Genomic DNA, 16,238 nt, shown 5'->3' on the forward strand with positions numbered 1-16,238 from the left:
GTGTTAGCACACAAAATGATTTGCACTTCCTATTCTTCTGTACATTTTATCTAAAATACATCAATTGGTTTTTAACCCCATATTTTAGGAAACCTAGACCCCTCTCGTTGGGGGAGTCTTATCTATTGTTGGTTTCCATGGACTCAGATGAATTAATCTTTCGCACTAGCACTTTCTTGAGACTGATAACACGAGCGCGCAAAATGATGGAAACCCCCTGAAATTACCCTCATTAAAACTGTATTCTATTTTTAACCATGTATTTTTGTATAATGATGTGTTATGTAAATGAATTGTTTTTATGTGGTACTTTTATGAATTTTATGAAATTCGAATGAAGGTCTTTTGAACTTTTGAACTTGAACTTTGCGTGAGTCACACTTTAGCCTCTGACTTGGATGACTGTAGATTGATTTTTCAAAAGGCTGTGAATTAACCAATAGTGTCTATTGCTGAACTGGCTTCTCTATAGCCCCTTCAATCCAGTGGCTCACAAGCCCATGTCTTCCAAGCACAAAGGCCACGTTGTAGTCCCATTCCAGTTTCATCATAGTATTGTTAATGAACAGACTTTTCCTGCATTCGTCTTTTTCCAACAATGGTTTTGGCAGTCTGTGATGCAAGGACAGGAAGTGGTTAATATGCATAAAGTTAGGAGTTGTACGAATACCTACTTTAGGCAGAGTTGGTGGAAAGTATTTGTAGTAATTAAGTCCATAGACAGTTGATTTAGTTAGATGGTTTATTGTAAGATAAGTAGATATGATGGTATAAACCAATAGGACCCCAACAGGAACATCCTGCAAGATGCTCAGCCCCAAGCCAACTGCCAGCCTAAGCCCACAGACTGCTAACATTCCACAGAGCATCATCAGAGTATCATGGCTAGAACATTCCATAGTGAAAGGGGATGGGGCAAGGATACTACAGTATTGTAAGATAGTTTGTCTGCGACGGTGAAGATGGGGAGAGTAAAGGATTGACTAAGTATGATTATTCGATTTTTGCAAGATGTTTCCTACCTAGTAATATGCTCATTCCTTGTTACAGGGTTTAGTTTCTCCAAATGTTTCTCACCTAGTAGATACATGCTCTTGCCCTCTCCCAGGCTCTCTTCTGCATGTTTTCTTTTTAAAGATGTTTCCCACCTAGCAGTAACATGTCTGTGCCTTATCAGGTTCTCTACTGCACGTTCAGTTTCTCACTGTTAGCCACTTTCTAGTTCAAAGTCTACGCCCATTCTCAAGGTGCAACTGTTTATTGCTGCTGTGTGCCTAACATGTATTTCTCTGGTTCCTTCAGACAGGGCGCATTCTTTACACCTGCTTCCAGTCTGTCCAGGCCCAGAAGAGCTCGGAGTAAGTAGTACTTGCGAAGGCCCATTTGCTTCCATTTATACGAGTTGGAGGAACCTTGCTGTGTTTTTCTTTGACAAAGCAGATCATTCCCATAGGAGCACAGTCGAGGTCACAAATTAAGACCAGCCTCCTCCGACCATGTGTAGAAATTGAACCACTGTACGTTATGCCTTGCACCACAACGTTGAAGCAGCTGATGAGGTCAAAGAGTGCATCTTAGTGCTACTAGATATTAGCACTTCCTTTGGCTTAAGAGTTTCTGAAATAGAATAGCAGGACACCTTCCTCTTTACCCACTGACCACAGCACCTCAAGGTCGGCCCCTTTGCCTCCTTCCCTCAAGTCTTGGGTGGAAGCCCCTAAAAAATATTATCATTACTTGCAAAGTGTCTTTAAAGTGCAGCACTGCGTCCTCCAGGAAAGTATTTGCACCAACGTGCTTTCAATGTCCCTATGATGCAGGCTGCACTCCAAGGAGAGTCTGGATGGTCCAATGCTATCCCTACCATGAGCTGCTCCACGAGCAGAATAACCAGATAGAGCCCTGGGACTTCATATCCGCTGACAGGGAGACTGCGCTCCATTGTAGGAAAATGAACCGATGTCTGACATTTGATCCATGCTGTATAGGGTGAACGGTTTGCCCATAGGAAATCTGTGTGCGCGTTGTCAATTCTCGGAACTATCTGTTTAGGATCCATGGCCATAAGTTCTGAAAATGAAAGACCGAGGGACAGACCATCATGATTTCACAGTGTTGAGGAGGGTTACCAGGTTGATTCCTTGTCCGCTTTGGCATGCTGGAAATGTATATGCCCAAGTCCTTGAAGGTCAGTCTCCTTATTGGTATGAACAAAGCCCATTGCGTGACTGCAGGGTCTCCTTTGATTGGGATCAGTAGTGATTTGCCTTTGTTTACTCGGACTCCGGGTGCTTCCTCATATCATTCATCCATCGTAGCCCCGTAAGCTGGGGTTTTCAAAGTAGAACAGGATGTCATCTGCATGTAGCGCAATTCGCTCTTCAGTGGAGTATTTTCCCTTGGCCAGCAACAAAAGTAGCCGGTTGAGTTTCCACTAGCTCAGGTCCACAAATTAATATATCAAAGTTTTTCCTAGCGGTAACTTATAATTTAGAAGTTAACTGGTCGCTCTTTCTGCTATTTTTATTTTCTTAGCTTCTTTTTTGTGCTGAGATGAAAGGGTGGTAGTATCCTTAAAGACCAGAGATCTGATTTTGGCAGAAGCTGGTTTTAGCATATTGCATAAAAAGTTCAGTGAAACCGGTTTCTGAGTTAACCATCTTTTCGAATTGCTGGATAGCCTGTTTCACGATGAGCGGTACAAAAGGGGGTGGTAATGGACGGAGCACCTGAATCAATCAAACACTCACACCCAGTCAAAAGATCTGGGTTTAATCCATCACCATTCTTTAGCCCACTCTGCCACCCCAGTTCAGACATGGCAATATGCAAATCAGTCTGACCCTGTGCCTCATGGGAACAGTCCAGCCTGAACTGCCAAGCCATGTCTTCCCTGTACCAGATTCAAGCTTCCTAGGACCGGTTTCTGGCATTACAGCCGTCTTCAGCCATGCTTGCTTGAATCCAGTCGCAAAGTGAGCAAGGGATTAATGTCTGAGCATACCCTGCCAACTTATGACGAACGAAGCGGTACAAAAGGGGGTGGTAATGGACGGAGCACCTGAATCAATCAAACACTCACACCCAGTCAAAAGATCTGGGTTTAATCCATCACCGTTCTTTAGCCCACTCTGCCACCCCAGTTCAGACATGGCTATATGCAACTCAGTCTGACCCTGTGCCTCATGGGAACAGTCCAGCCCGGATTGCTTGAATCCCGTGGCAAAGTGAGCAAGGGACTCGGGTCTGAGCATACCCTGCCACACTTATGGCGGCCAAAAGCGGTACAAAAGGGGGTGGTGATGGACTGAGCATCTGAATCAATCAAACACTCACACCCAGTCCAAAGATCTTTTTTTGGCCGCCATAAGTGTGGCAGGGTATGCTCAGACCTGAGTCCCTTGCTCACTTTGCCACTGGATTCAAGCAAGCCGGGCTGAAGACGGCTGGAATGCCAGAAACTGGTCCTCGGAAGCTTGTTTCCGGTCCAGGGAAGACATGGCTTGGCAGTTCGGGCTGGACTGTTCCCATGAGGCACAGGGTCAGACTGATTTGCATATAGCCATGTCTGAACTGGGGTGGCAGAGTGGGCTAAAGAACAGTGATGGATTAAACCCAGATCTTTGGACTGGGTGTGAGTGTTTGATTGATTCAGATGCTCCGTCCATCACCACCCCCTTTTGTACCGCTTTTGGCCGCCATAAGTGTGGCAGGGTATGCTCAGACCTGAGTCCCTTGCTCACTTTGCCACTGGATTCAAGGAAGACGGCTGGAATGCCAGAAACCGGTCCTCGGAAGCTTGTTTCCGGTCCAGGGAAGACATGGCTTGGCAGTTCGGGCTGGACTGTTCCCATGAGGCACAGGGTCAGACTGATTTGCATATAGCCATGTCTGAACTGGGGTGGCAGAGTGGGCTAAAGAACAGTGATGGATTAAACCCAGATCTTTGGACTGGGTGTGAGTGTTTGATTGATTCAGATGCTCCGTCCATCACCACCCCCTTTTGTACCGCTTTTGGCCGCCATAAGTGTGGCAGGGTATGCTCAGACCTGAGTCCCTTGCTCACTTTGCCACTGGATTCAAGGAAGACGGCTGGAATGCCAGAAACCGGTCCTCGGAAGCTTGTTTCCGGTCCAGGGAAGACATGGCTTGGCAGTTCGGCTGGACTGTTCCCATGAGGCACAGGGTCAGACTGATTTGCATATAGCCATGTCTGAACTGGGGTGGCAGAGTGGGCTAAGGCCCTCTGCTTTGACGCTGCCCTGTCACATAGCAGATAATTCTTCCCGCTTACGCCTCCTAATAAGTCACCCAGAGGATTTGACTCTGGCCGATCTGGAGTCGCTCTCTGTTCTTGCAGCTGTGTAATAACAGGACTTTATTTTACCCCATCAGCTAATCCCAGGTGCCGTAACACTGACACACTGCTTCACTGGGTGCAAACCAGCGTCTGCTGAACAGCATGGCCCCACCTCACGCCTGCAGTTTCACTTGGGAGCAAGGCACGCTGCCCTCGGGTAGGCCAATGCCTCCCCTCTTCTCAGTCATCTTCTTTACCCTCTACACACAGCTCTGTGACCTGCACTGAACCCCCTCCTCTCATTTGCATCTCCTTAAAGCGGGTGGTAGATGGCATTGCAAAAAGCCCATTATTTTGCTTGTATGGGGATTTGCAAGCAGTTCATTACCAGTAAAACATAGTCCTTGTTATTCCTCATTCTAGGATGAATACCTTGGAATAGCCATACTTTGGTGCAGGGATACTGTCTGGAGTCAGACATTTCCCTGGTTGTACTCAGTCAGCATACTTTTATTTTTATTTGTAACCATTGCTGCTTCTTATTGATAAAATACTGTTGGCCCAGCTGTGTGGCGCCGCTACAGGTTAGTCGATTCACTTCTGTGGCCATTATTGATTAGTTTGAGGTGCACATTCTAACTTGTTAGAGGTCCAGGTTCCCCAGGTGTCTCCTTATAGGGTTGCAGTGATCTTCTATAACCCTTTTGATTCCTTGCACTGCTCACATGTCTTCTTTAAATGGCTGTAAACAAGTGACATGTGCTGGAGAAAAGGTTACTTGCCTGTAAAAGTAGTTCTCCCCACTGGTATGTCACCCATTAGTCATATTCACCTGCCCTTCTGTGCTGAGAAGGGGGTTGGAGGCATGCCTTAAGATCAGTTTAGGATTTGGCCGATGCAAGTTGCTTTGGGATGACCCTCTGCCTACACTATAGAATTCATAAGCTATAAAACCCTTGTATGTGAATTATTTTTTTACATTATAATTATGTTTCTAAAGAAGAAAATATATTGGTGAGCATGTTTTTTATTAAAATTGTGTGGGATCTTCCTTATGGCGAGAGAGTGTTGTAGTTTGTAAAGAGCGAGGCAGATAGATGCCTGTTCTGCTAAATCGGCATTGTGGTTGTGTAAAAGCTCCGAAAGTGCAGATTTTGGTGACTTCAAATAAGGACATCCCTGACTTCTTCCACAGATATGAACGCATTGAAGTCCCCATTCATGTTGTGCCTAATGACACCATTGGGAAGGTGTGCCTGGAGTCTGCTGTGGAGCTGCCCAAGATCCTGTGCCAGGAAGAGCAGGATGCCTACCGGAGGATCCATGGGTAGGAAGAGCCTCGCTTGTGCCACGCATGGGAAAGGAATTTTAAGGGACCAGATAGGTTTTGGGGCAGTTGAATGTGTGCCTGAAAGTTGCAAGTTGAAAGGAGTGGGATCTGAAGTGAGGAGTTCTTAGCGAAAGGTTCCTATAGCGCACACCTATTAATCGTACTGCTTCTGTTGTCAAAAGTGACAGAAAAATATTTTCTTGAGTAAATTTAAACCTAAACATGTCTCTTTGCACCATAAAGGACACCCTTTGCTGTCCACAGCATCTGAAAATTTCTTTTGGAGCAGAGTTTTCTATCGTCTGACTAAGGGTCTTCGTGGTGTGTGGGAAAACGTTTTACAGAGAGTGGGAGAATCATGACTATGGGACCAGTATTTGAAGAAACCTATGGAGACGTGCTTTGACTGAGATGGCCAGTCCTGAGTTTTTTGGGTTTTCGGTACAAGACAAGGTCATGGGCCGGGCACACTTGCTAGGGAAACGGGGACTCTTGGTGTGCTGCAGAATGTCCACGAAGAATGGACGATGCTCCGAATACCACATATTGGGGAGCAGAAAATCTCTGCATTCGCCTCTCATCAGGGGCAGGACTGTGATTGCCAATGTCTGCCGTGTGGACGAAGGGGACTTTTACAGAAGACTCTGTCGGAGGGGAGTTGTGATCATGGACATTTGTCTTGAGGTCATGAGTATTGATCATTAAAGAGAAGATGGGAATTGTTGTTCTTTCGTGAGTGAAATAGCCCTGTAATGTGGTAAGAGATGTGGTAAAAGTTGCAGGCATTGCCTGTGGACACTTAGAATGTCTTCATGTAGTCTTTGGAAGCCTGCCCCATTACAGGTGACTTAATGCTTTGCCTATAGGTGTCTGGGCCTAGACCGGTAATGTATATTCTATTGGGATTTTTAATACCTGGCCTATTTGGGAAGATTAGTTAAGAAGCCTTTGTCCCAGGCTGGAGGTCTGATGCGATGTTGGAATTCTTGTGTTTTCATGAGAGAGAGAATGTAGTTAATTCTTGGGGGAATGGCATCTTATGGCTGGGACTGTGCTCTAGAATGCTTTTATGTTGACGAGTGCAGAAGGGCCGATCAATGGCTTGTTTACAGTAGGGATGGATCAATAGCTTTGAGTCTATTCTATGTTTGCTAAGTATCCTCCTGAACAGGCCTGCACACAACCTAAGCGCACTTCCTTTCTCTTTTGCCTTGTAGCCTCACACACTTGGACTCCGTCACAAAGATTCACAATGGCTCAGGTAAGAGTACACCTACAGGGAGAGGGAGATTCTTGGTGAAGAAAGCATCTGCGTATACTGACCCACCCAGGTGGTTCCTTCACTTAGAGGGAACAGTTACTGGTGCCGCATTCCAACACTTCTTTTACTGCTCTGATGTCTGTAATAGCGTATAAACCTTAGTGTAGGTTAATTAACAACGCGTTATTGACCATTTATCTTTTGAAGTACATTAGATTACACAGGTAAAATAAAACCTATCAACTCATTGCATATAAAACCTTGTCCCCCAAAAATATAGTTCCTGGTCTTCCTCATGATCTATTATGTAATTACAAGCCATTCACAGCAAACATTCAGCGCACAGGAACAACATAAAACAAATAGAACATGAGTGGCTGCTGTTTGTTGCCCTTGTGTTTTTTTTGGTTAGAATTAAAATGTAGCGCTAAATGCCGGCTTTGCATTCCATGTACTTCGGTGTAATTTTTCCGCCATTTCGCATATATTTGTAAAAGCAAATTATGCACGTAGAAGGAAAATGCTAGCCAAAAACACGGACCCGATCTGCCTCAAACCAGAAAATTAAAAAAAAATATTAGTCGAGCACGCTGGCCGCATTCAGTCCAACCCTTTGTTAAATGTCTATAATCTGAGCAATGTTTCTGCCTTTTAATACTTATTTGGATCACAAAAGTGTTGTGTTCCCTGGTTCCATTATTTTAGCTGTAGCAAAAAATCTATGAATTTATACCATAGAGATTAGCTGCACATCTGTTCCTGCTAAGCAACGTGTCACTTGAGCTACAGTATATTTTTCCGAACTGCAAACCAAAGCTTTCTACAGTTTACCATGTTTGGAATCCAAAACTGGGAAGATGTGTAAGACCTATGAACCGAACGCCACAGGACGTCCAAACAAGCCAGGCAGTTGAATGTGGTTGCACTTCATCATCAAACTGAAAATCAGAACGCTGTAACAAGAAATGTAGGAAGATCATAAACCTTTGAAATTCTGATATTTCAGTGCAGCTCTTAAATAGAAATGTGTTGTCATATGCACTTTAAAGGTTCTGCCCTTTTCAGCTTCGTGAATGTTTGACCATCTCTCTACAGAAAGCACTCTGTTTTTAGGTCTCGCTGAAGCAATGCGTAAACATTGCGGCGAGATTCTAGTAAGCGGTCCGAAAAGTCTACCCAAGCTGCGGATTAGACACAGTTCATGTGAGACAGGCGTGTGCACGCCAGCCACATCACACACCACCATTTGTCTGTGCCTCGGTATCAGACTTCAAAGGCTGCCGCCCCCCCCCCCCCCCAATCAGACTTTAAAGGCTGCCGCTCCCCCTCCCCCTGCTTCAGAATTCAAAGGAATGCGCTCCCCTGCCCCTGCAATGCCGAGAGCTTGTTTATAGAGAGCGGCTCAGTTTTTCTTGGAACAAATCCACCCCTCTAGTTTTATTTCTTACACATTATATTCCGAGCACGATTTTTCTATGTTTTGCTTTCTTTTATTTTGTTTTATTTTAGGAAATCGTGTTAACACTTTTGATTAGTGGTTTTAAGTGACTGCAGTCTTGTGGGTTTGCCTAAAGAAAGCACACAATTTTCTTTCCTAAACCATTGCCCATTTTTCACGGAGCAGTCCTGCTTATCCTATCCAACTCTCGATGTAGACAGCAATAAAGCCTGTAAACAATTCAACAAGTGGTTGGAGGATGCAGTCCGACTTACAGTCCCACAAAAGAAAGTCGCATTCAAAAGAAAGACCCCCTCACAACCATGGTTCTCAGAAGCTCTGAAGGAACAAAAACAGTTGTGTAGAAGAGCAGAAAAAAAGTGGAGAACCAACTACGACGCCCAGCAAAAAAAAGAATATAAAGCAGCTCTAGCTAGCTACAGAAAATTAATAACAGAGAAAAGCAAATACTTCGTTCAAAAAATTAATGAGTCAAAAAACTCCAGTAAAACCCTCTTCTCTACTGTGAACAAACTTTCAAAAATTGAAAACAGTACATCAGAAGAAATACATTTCCAGACGACTGTAAAAAGATATCAATCAGACCACTATTAAAAAAAAATCAAATCTTGACTGTGAAGAACCAAGTAATTATAGACCTATAGCTAGGATTCCTTTCGCCGCAAAGATTTTAGAGAAACTCTTAAACAAACAGCTATCCCGTTATCTGATGGATGGCAACTGGCTAGAGCACTCTCAGTTTGGTTTTCGTGAAGGACACGGAACAGAAACTGCTTTAATTACAGCTGTGGAAGAACTTAGGAAAGTGCTGGATAACGGAGCGAAGGCCGCCTTGATATTGCTCGACCTATCGGCGGCCTTCGACACGGGCAGTTACGAGATTCTCCTAACTCGTTTGAAAACAGCAGAAATACATTATTCAGCATGCACCTTCATCGCATCCTACTTAGTAAACAGAACTTTCTCTGTAGAAGTAGGAAGAGCGACATCTAAATCTTTCAATTCACCATGCGGGGTCCCACAGGGGTCCTCGCTGAGTCCCTCCCTTTTTACCTTATACGTGGCCCCCCTTGCAGAAATCATAAGAAGCTGTGGCTTCACCCCAATATCCTATGCTGACGACACCCAAATTGTGGTGTCCATCAGCAAGGATGTGGAGGGCACAGCAGAAATGTCAACTATGTATGACACAGGTTAGCCAATGGATGGAAAGAAAGGATGTATGACGTTACAACGCATACTTTTACCACGCATACCTTAACAACGCAGTTTTTACAACGCATGCCTTTACAACACATAGCGCTTTGGGGTGCTGGATAGTGAAAAGTTTAATTTACTATTCCAACTCCAGTCCCCGTGGACACTAGGGAAGGGGTTAGATAGTAAATTAAACGTATTCCCTATCCTAGAGCGCCCCCCAGCGCAATGCGTTGTAATGGTTTGCGTTGTAATGACTGCGTTGTAATGGTAGTGCGTGGTAAAAGTTTAGTTGTAAAGGTTGTATACCGGAAAGAAATTGCCTAAAGCTTAATGGAGACAAAAGTGAGGTCATGATATTAGGGGGTGACACAAACATCTGGTCGCCCGCTTGGTGGCCTAATGACTTGGGTAGATGCCAAAGTTCATCAGAAAAAGTGAGGGATCTGGGCGTCACTCTTGACGCCAATCTATCTTTTGAAGCCCAAGCCAGCAAGCTATCATCAACATTCTGGTATATTCTAAAACTGATAAAAAAGATACTACCTTATCTACCACAGGATTCGCGTAAGACAGTAGTGACAGCCTTAGCTTTGTCAAGATTGGATTACGGAAATGGCTTATATGCCGGAGCTAGGACAAAAATCATAGCTAAATTACAACGCCTGCAAAACGCAGCAGCCAGATTGGCTCAAATTTAGGTATGCCTAAAACCAATCAGTCGCAAACTAAAAACCCTGCATTGGCTGCCAATTGAAAAAAGGGTGACATTTAAATCACTCTGCCTGGCCTACAAGGCACTTCAGGGAGCAGGATCACAATTTTTGAGATCTCATTTTTAAAAATATATGAACCAACGAGACCTCTCAGATCTGGCCAATTAAAGCTAATTAGTGTCCCCAGGTTTAGACGAGCTAACTGGGGTGGAAGAAGCTTCCTTGTACATGCAGCACGAACCTGGAATCAGCTGCCTCTCGCCATAAAAACCTGCCCATCTCTGGAATCCTTCAGAAAGGAAGTAAAAACCTGGCTATTCTCTGCATAACTCTAGACACCGTTCTTGAGAGATGAGGATCTCTCATAGCGCCAAGACGCCCACGGGCATTCGCGCGCTTTACAAGTTGACAAATCAAATCTTTGCTTGAGTAACCTGCAAGCATTTTGTAGGCAAGTGCATTAATTGTGAGTGTTCTGCATCCATGCTCTAGAGCTCGTGAGCAGCATATAGTATGGAACGCTTATCTTGCTTCGCTTTTCCTCTTAAGTGACTCCATCCAAATAACACTTTGGTAGAAAAAAATTCAAAAGTTTGTAAAAGTGCAGATTTTCAGATGAAAACTATCCTTGTAAAAACGACAGGAAGGATTCAGAGTTCTTTGCAAGGACTGTGGTTACTTTAAAGGGACAGAAATACATGGCCTTGCACACCACTACTTGTGATCCTGGCTCTAGTACTTGGGATACAGAAGCACTAATGGTCATTTGATACCACAACATTTAGCAATGCCCGTAGAGTCAAGTCAATGGAATCAACCCAATCCATTCACACAACAACATTCATTCTCATCTCTCACGACATTTGTATCATTAAATTTTCTTGGAAAAAAACCCAATAGCATCTTCTCTCAATAATTTCCTTACACAACATCACACACCCTCGCACCCCCTCACCCTTGCACCCCCTCACCCTTGCACCCCTCACCCTCGCACCCCCTCACCCCCTCACCCTCACACGCCCTCACCCGCCCTCACCCGCCCTCACCCGCCCTCACCCACCCTCTCACCCTCACCCACCCTCTCACCCACCCTCTTACCCTCACCCCCTCACCGTCACACACCCTCCCCCTCACCCCGTCACCCTCAACCACCCTCTCACCCTCTCACCCTCACACACCCTCACACCCTAACCCCCCTCACACCCCTCACCCCCCATCACCCTCACACCCTCAACCTCACCCCCTCAACCACCCTCAAAACAAAGCACAGCATAACAAACCATAGCTTAGCAAAACAAAACATAGCATAGTAAAACATAGCATAGTAAAACAAAACATAGCATAACAAAACACAACACAACAAAACATAGCATAACAAAACACAACAAAACATAGCAAAACAAAACAGAGCAAAACATAGCATAGTATAAAAAAACAAAGCATAGGATAGCAAAACAAAATATAGCATAGCAGAACACAACAAAACATAGCATAGCATAACAAAACGCAACAAAACATAGCATTGCATAACAAAACAAAGCATAGGATAGCAAAACTAAACATAGCATAACAAAACAAAGCATAGCATAACAAAACACAACACATAGCATAACAAAACACAACACATAGCAAAACATAGCATAACAAAACATAGCATAGCTTAACAAAACATAGCCTAGCAACACAAAACATATAATAGCATAGAAGTGTGGCTCACTGGTTAGAGCGGCAGACCCTGAAGCAGAGGTCAGACCAGGGTTCAATTCCTGACGCGGCAGGGTCCTGAGCCCAATTGTCCATGTACTCGATAATTCTCGCTTTGGTGCCCACTCTAATCACGGGTTCACACTCTGCAACTCTGGGCATTAAGCTTGCTTAATATCCACTACGCCCCCCCCCACCCCCGCGGCGGGATGCCTGGCTTTCACCTTGGGGTTGCCCAGTACGGGTTATCTCACTGGGAAAAGCCAGGATGGATGGATAGTAAAACATAGCATTGTATACCAAACACAACAAAACATAGCATAGCAAAACAAAGCATAGCATAATAAAACACAAAAAACATAGCATAGCATAACAAAGCATAGCAAAACATAGCATAACAAATCACAGCATAGCATAACAAATCAAAGCATAGGATAGCAAAACATAGCATACAGCATCACTCAGCACCACCACAGCATCACTCAGGGGCACCACAACACTATGCGCTGCCACTGCATCACTTGTGGCCACCACAACATCACCCCGCGCCACCCCAGCATCAATCTGTGCAACCATTCAACAACAACTGGTTCAAATATGTTCTCTCAATGTTTCAAGCTTTATTACAAATGTAACAAACAGATGTTAATATTTCACTTCTGTTCTTGGATTTTCGACACAATAAAATACACTGAACATAATCTTCACAAAAGTTATTTACAAAAGTTTAAGCTATTGCCATCATAAATTACAATAACTTTTAGTTCAGTAATAATAAAAGAAATGAAAAGCCATTGTTATTTGTAATATCAGTGAGACCCTCCAGCTTATCGCGATTTCGCGATTCACAAAAAAATCGCGAAATCAGCGGAAATGCGCGATGGCCGCGATATTTACCATTTCGGCCGCGAAAAGAGTGTCCCTGCTGCTATTTAAAAAAAAACAGTGTCCTCTTAATGGATGTACGCAAACACGCACGTCACAGCGTGTTTCCATTCAGCATTAGAGATAAGGTAGAGGGGAGAAGCAGGCGAAAAGGCACATGGGGTCAGAGGCGCGACTAGAGCATTTCTTAGCAATCGGCAGAGTGGAGCTGCAGGGGCTCTTACGAGGGGTGAAAAAACAACAAAGACTCATTAACATGCAGATGGTCTTCTAAAGACCAGTGAAGTACTCGGGTGCGGCTGAGGGTTGAAAGTAAACAAAATAGCTTCTTTTGACCTTTTGGGAGGAGCGGGCTGTAAATGGCAGTGGGGGTGAAAGGAATTCTATCCTGGCTTGGAGGAGCTGTAAGAAGTCAAGGATGGACAGAGCTGAACAGGGTCACGCCTTTCCTCCACCCCCAGCAGCGCACTAGGGCAAACAGCTAATAGGATTGCATATTGCAGCAATGCAAGGACAAGCCAGTCACAGAGAAGAAAGTTGTTTCACCCTGTATAAATATTCGGGAGAGAGGATGTGGCCTAATGGTCAGAAATGCTGGATTTAGACATCTCGGTGTCTGCTCAACAGCCCGTGATTCTAGGCAATGCAGTTCATCTCCCCGTGCCTATACACATTTTAAAATACACATCTGATCTTGTGTCATATAACTAAATGCTCATTTAAAGCACTCTAATCCCTTTTGTCAAAATTCGCCCTAAATAGAACTGGATAAAACATTCTTGGTATGTTCACATCACAGCGCCTCATCCAGTGGGCTCGAACCCTTGCAAGGAGTGCATTTCCAACCTCGTCATTAGGCTCTTTTTTCACAAGGATGTGTGCCTGTGATTAAAAAAAGATTTCTGCAGCAGAATTTCATAAAAAACGGAAGAGCTGGGAAATGCCCTTCCACTCGGCACATGCCTGCATGAAGTTCGCGTCACAAGGCCTTTAGAGCAAAAAATAAATAAAGAAAGAAAGATAAGAAAGCGAGTATTACCAAGTGTGTTTACTTCCAGAAATGTACGTCACTAAAAGTTGCCTCACATCTAGATGCTTCCTGAGGGAAGTTTAACAACAGTATGTATACGTTATCCTCACTACTCATATGTACGTAGAAAAAATTCTTCCAAATAACCGATGTGCTTGTTTTCAGCAGTAAAATGGGGTTTCGTGAGGTTGTTGTCAGTAAAATAGACGATAGACGAGTTGATGTTCCCCAATGGCATTGTGGTCAGTCACATCTTATAAGAAAAACCTTCAAACAGTAAGCTGTCAAGCCAGGCAGAACTTTAAACATGCCTATTTAAAAGTTAATACTCTGCTAGAACATTTTCTATTGATTTAAGGCTGAAAATGAATGATAATGAGTACAATAAAGTGCTGCAAAAATGCTGCTAAATTTCCATTTTTTTGCCGCTAAATTTCCATATTTGTGCCGCTAAATTTGCTTATCCATGCCGCAATATCCTGGGGGGGTCTGATCAATAAATGTAAGTCACGTAAATACAACAAATATTGCATTACAAATGCTATAGGTGTCACATTTGCGAAAGTTATAACTATTGGCATTGTTAATGACAAAGCTATTAATTTCGCTATTTTCAAAAACAACACATAAATAACAAATTTGTAATTTACAATACCAATAGCTGAAACTTTCCTAATGCGAGACTTATTGCATTGGAAATGCTTCTTTCTTTGATTTGTGTAATTAGTACTGGAGAAGCTCCTTCCTCCCATCTTGTCTCTTTCCCTATCCAAAGCTCTAGAGTGAGATGGCCTGTGGGGTTGCTTGTCTGTTCTACTGCTGATCTGCAGAGGGCCCTAGTTGTGATGTGCCCGCCGTGAGAAGTTCATTGTCCTTCTTTTTGGATGCATTTGGTTCCTCCACTCATCAGTTTAAAGTAATCAAACCGAACTACAGATATTGGAAAGCTGATATCTCTACATTGAAGCAGTAGTGCCCTGCGTTCTTCTTCTGATGCCACTTGCGTTGTAGGAAGTGTTTTGTATTGGTGGCTCTCTGTGCCATCCTCTACTTTGCTGGTTCCAAAGAGTGTGTGGTTTGGGGAATCACAGCATCTTTGATGAGTCCGGCTTAGTCTCATTTGATCATGTGTTGGCTGCATTTTTCACCATCAGGTTTGGTAACACTCTGTCCTTTATTGCTTGAGTACCTGTTGGTCAGTCGATGAATCTGCTGCTCGGTGCCACCCTACACCTGGTGCAGACTTCCTGCAGCCCTGTCTAAGAGGGCCTTTGCAAGTCCATTAGAACCCGATCTGTTTCTGGATTATGTGCGAGATCCTCGAATGCCTCGCCAGAGATCTTGTTTGTTACTTTGCCTCTATTCTGGTTTCTTCCAGGCTAATGTAAGCCACTGTTAAGATTGACAATGACATTTTTAGACACTGTATCGAGGAAGCAGCCGCTAACTTTCCTGCTGCCTCAAGCCCCCTTAGATGCTGCAGTGCGAGTGGCACTCGTTTGGCAGGCGAGTTTAGCTAGTTTTTCTGCTCTGTGCAGTTCGGATCCTAAGCACTTTGCCAGGGTCTGCCTAAGCTCTCCTGTAGAGAGGTGTAGTATCTTGGGTGTAGATGTCAATCAACCTTATTCCGTCCTAGGAAGAAACGATGCTTCCCTTTCAGTGCGCACTTGGCCACATCTGACCTGCATTTCTGTTCCATAAAGGTTTGTTTGGCCACTAGCACTCTCTATGCACAGGCCCTACTACAAACACTGCCTTTACGAGTCATTGAGTAGACTTGGAGGGTCTTAGGGATGGTGATCTTCAAATAAGACAAACCGTTGCCCCGTGTAAGTTTATCATTATCTTATCAGCATGTACGGGTTCTCCATTTGAGCCCATTCATAAATGCAGCTTGTGGTATCATTCCAGGCAATCTGCTTCTCACTTGACATCCCTCTGCACGTTGGGGAGATCCAGGCTTCGTGATCTAATGAACCTTCAATACTTTTCCGTTAGAGAAACTTTGTTTTAACAACCCATAAATATTTTCTTCCTGGGGCCATCACACAATCTTGGGGAATCATGGAATATCATTCGACCTGTCTTTGTTATTTTAACAATGCGTCCTTCCCAGCACCAACCTCTGTGCATGCTCTTTATATTACATTTGGCAATCTCATCAGTTGTTTAATTTACCACAGTCTGTTGGACTTTGTCCTGCATTGTTTCCCGTACTGCAGCCCTCTTGAGAAGCGTTCTCTATTGAAATATGCGGGGCATAACCTGGCGATCAGTCGTCCGATTTGTACAGCGTTACTGCTTGGACTACAAATCCAGAAGAGATCATCTGTCTTGCACCTGTGTCATAGCTCTT

General features: G+C 44.1%; 1 protein-coding gene across 1 annotated transcript in view; it reads left to right on the top strand.

Annotated features, from left to right (window-relative positions):
* Positions 1-16,238, top strand: part of BRCC3 (BRCA1/BRCA2-containing complex subunit 3) — a 101,773-nt gene that overhangs the window by 72,490 nt on the left and 13,045 nt on the right. Inside the window, exons 5-7 of the mRNA XM_086942243.1 lie at positions 1,303-1,358; positions 5,496-5,627; positions 6,848-6,891. Of these exons, the coding sequence (XP_086798369.1) occupies positions 1,303-1,358; positions 5,496-5,627; positions 6,848-6,891 (232 nt within the window). The remainder of the gene's footprint in view (positions 1-1,302; positions 1,359-5,495; positions 5,628-6,847; positions 6,892-16,238) is intronic.

Source organism: Lissotriton vulgaris, chromosome 10 (genome assembly GCF_964263255.1).
Source record: "Lissotriton vulgaris chromosome 10, aLisVul1.2, whole genome shotgun sequence".
In the NCBI taxonomy this organism is placed as follows: Eukaryota; Metazoa; Chordata; class Amphibia; order Caudata; family Salamandridae; genus Lissotriton; species Lissotriton vulgaris.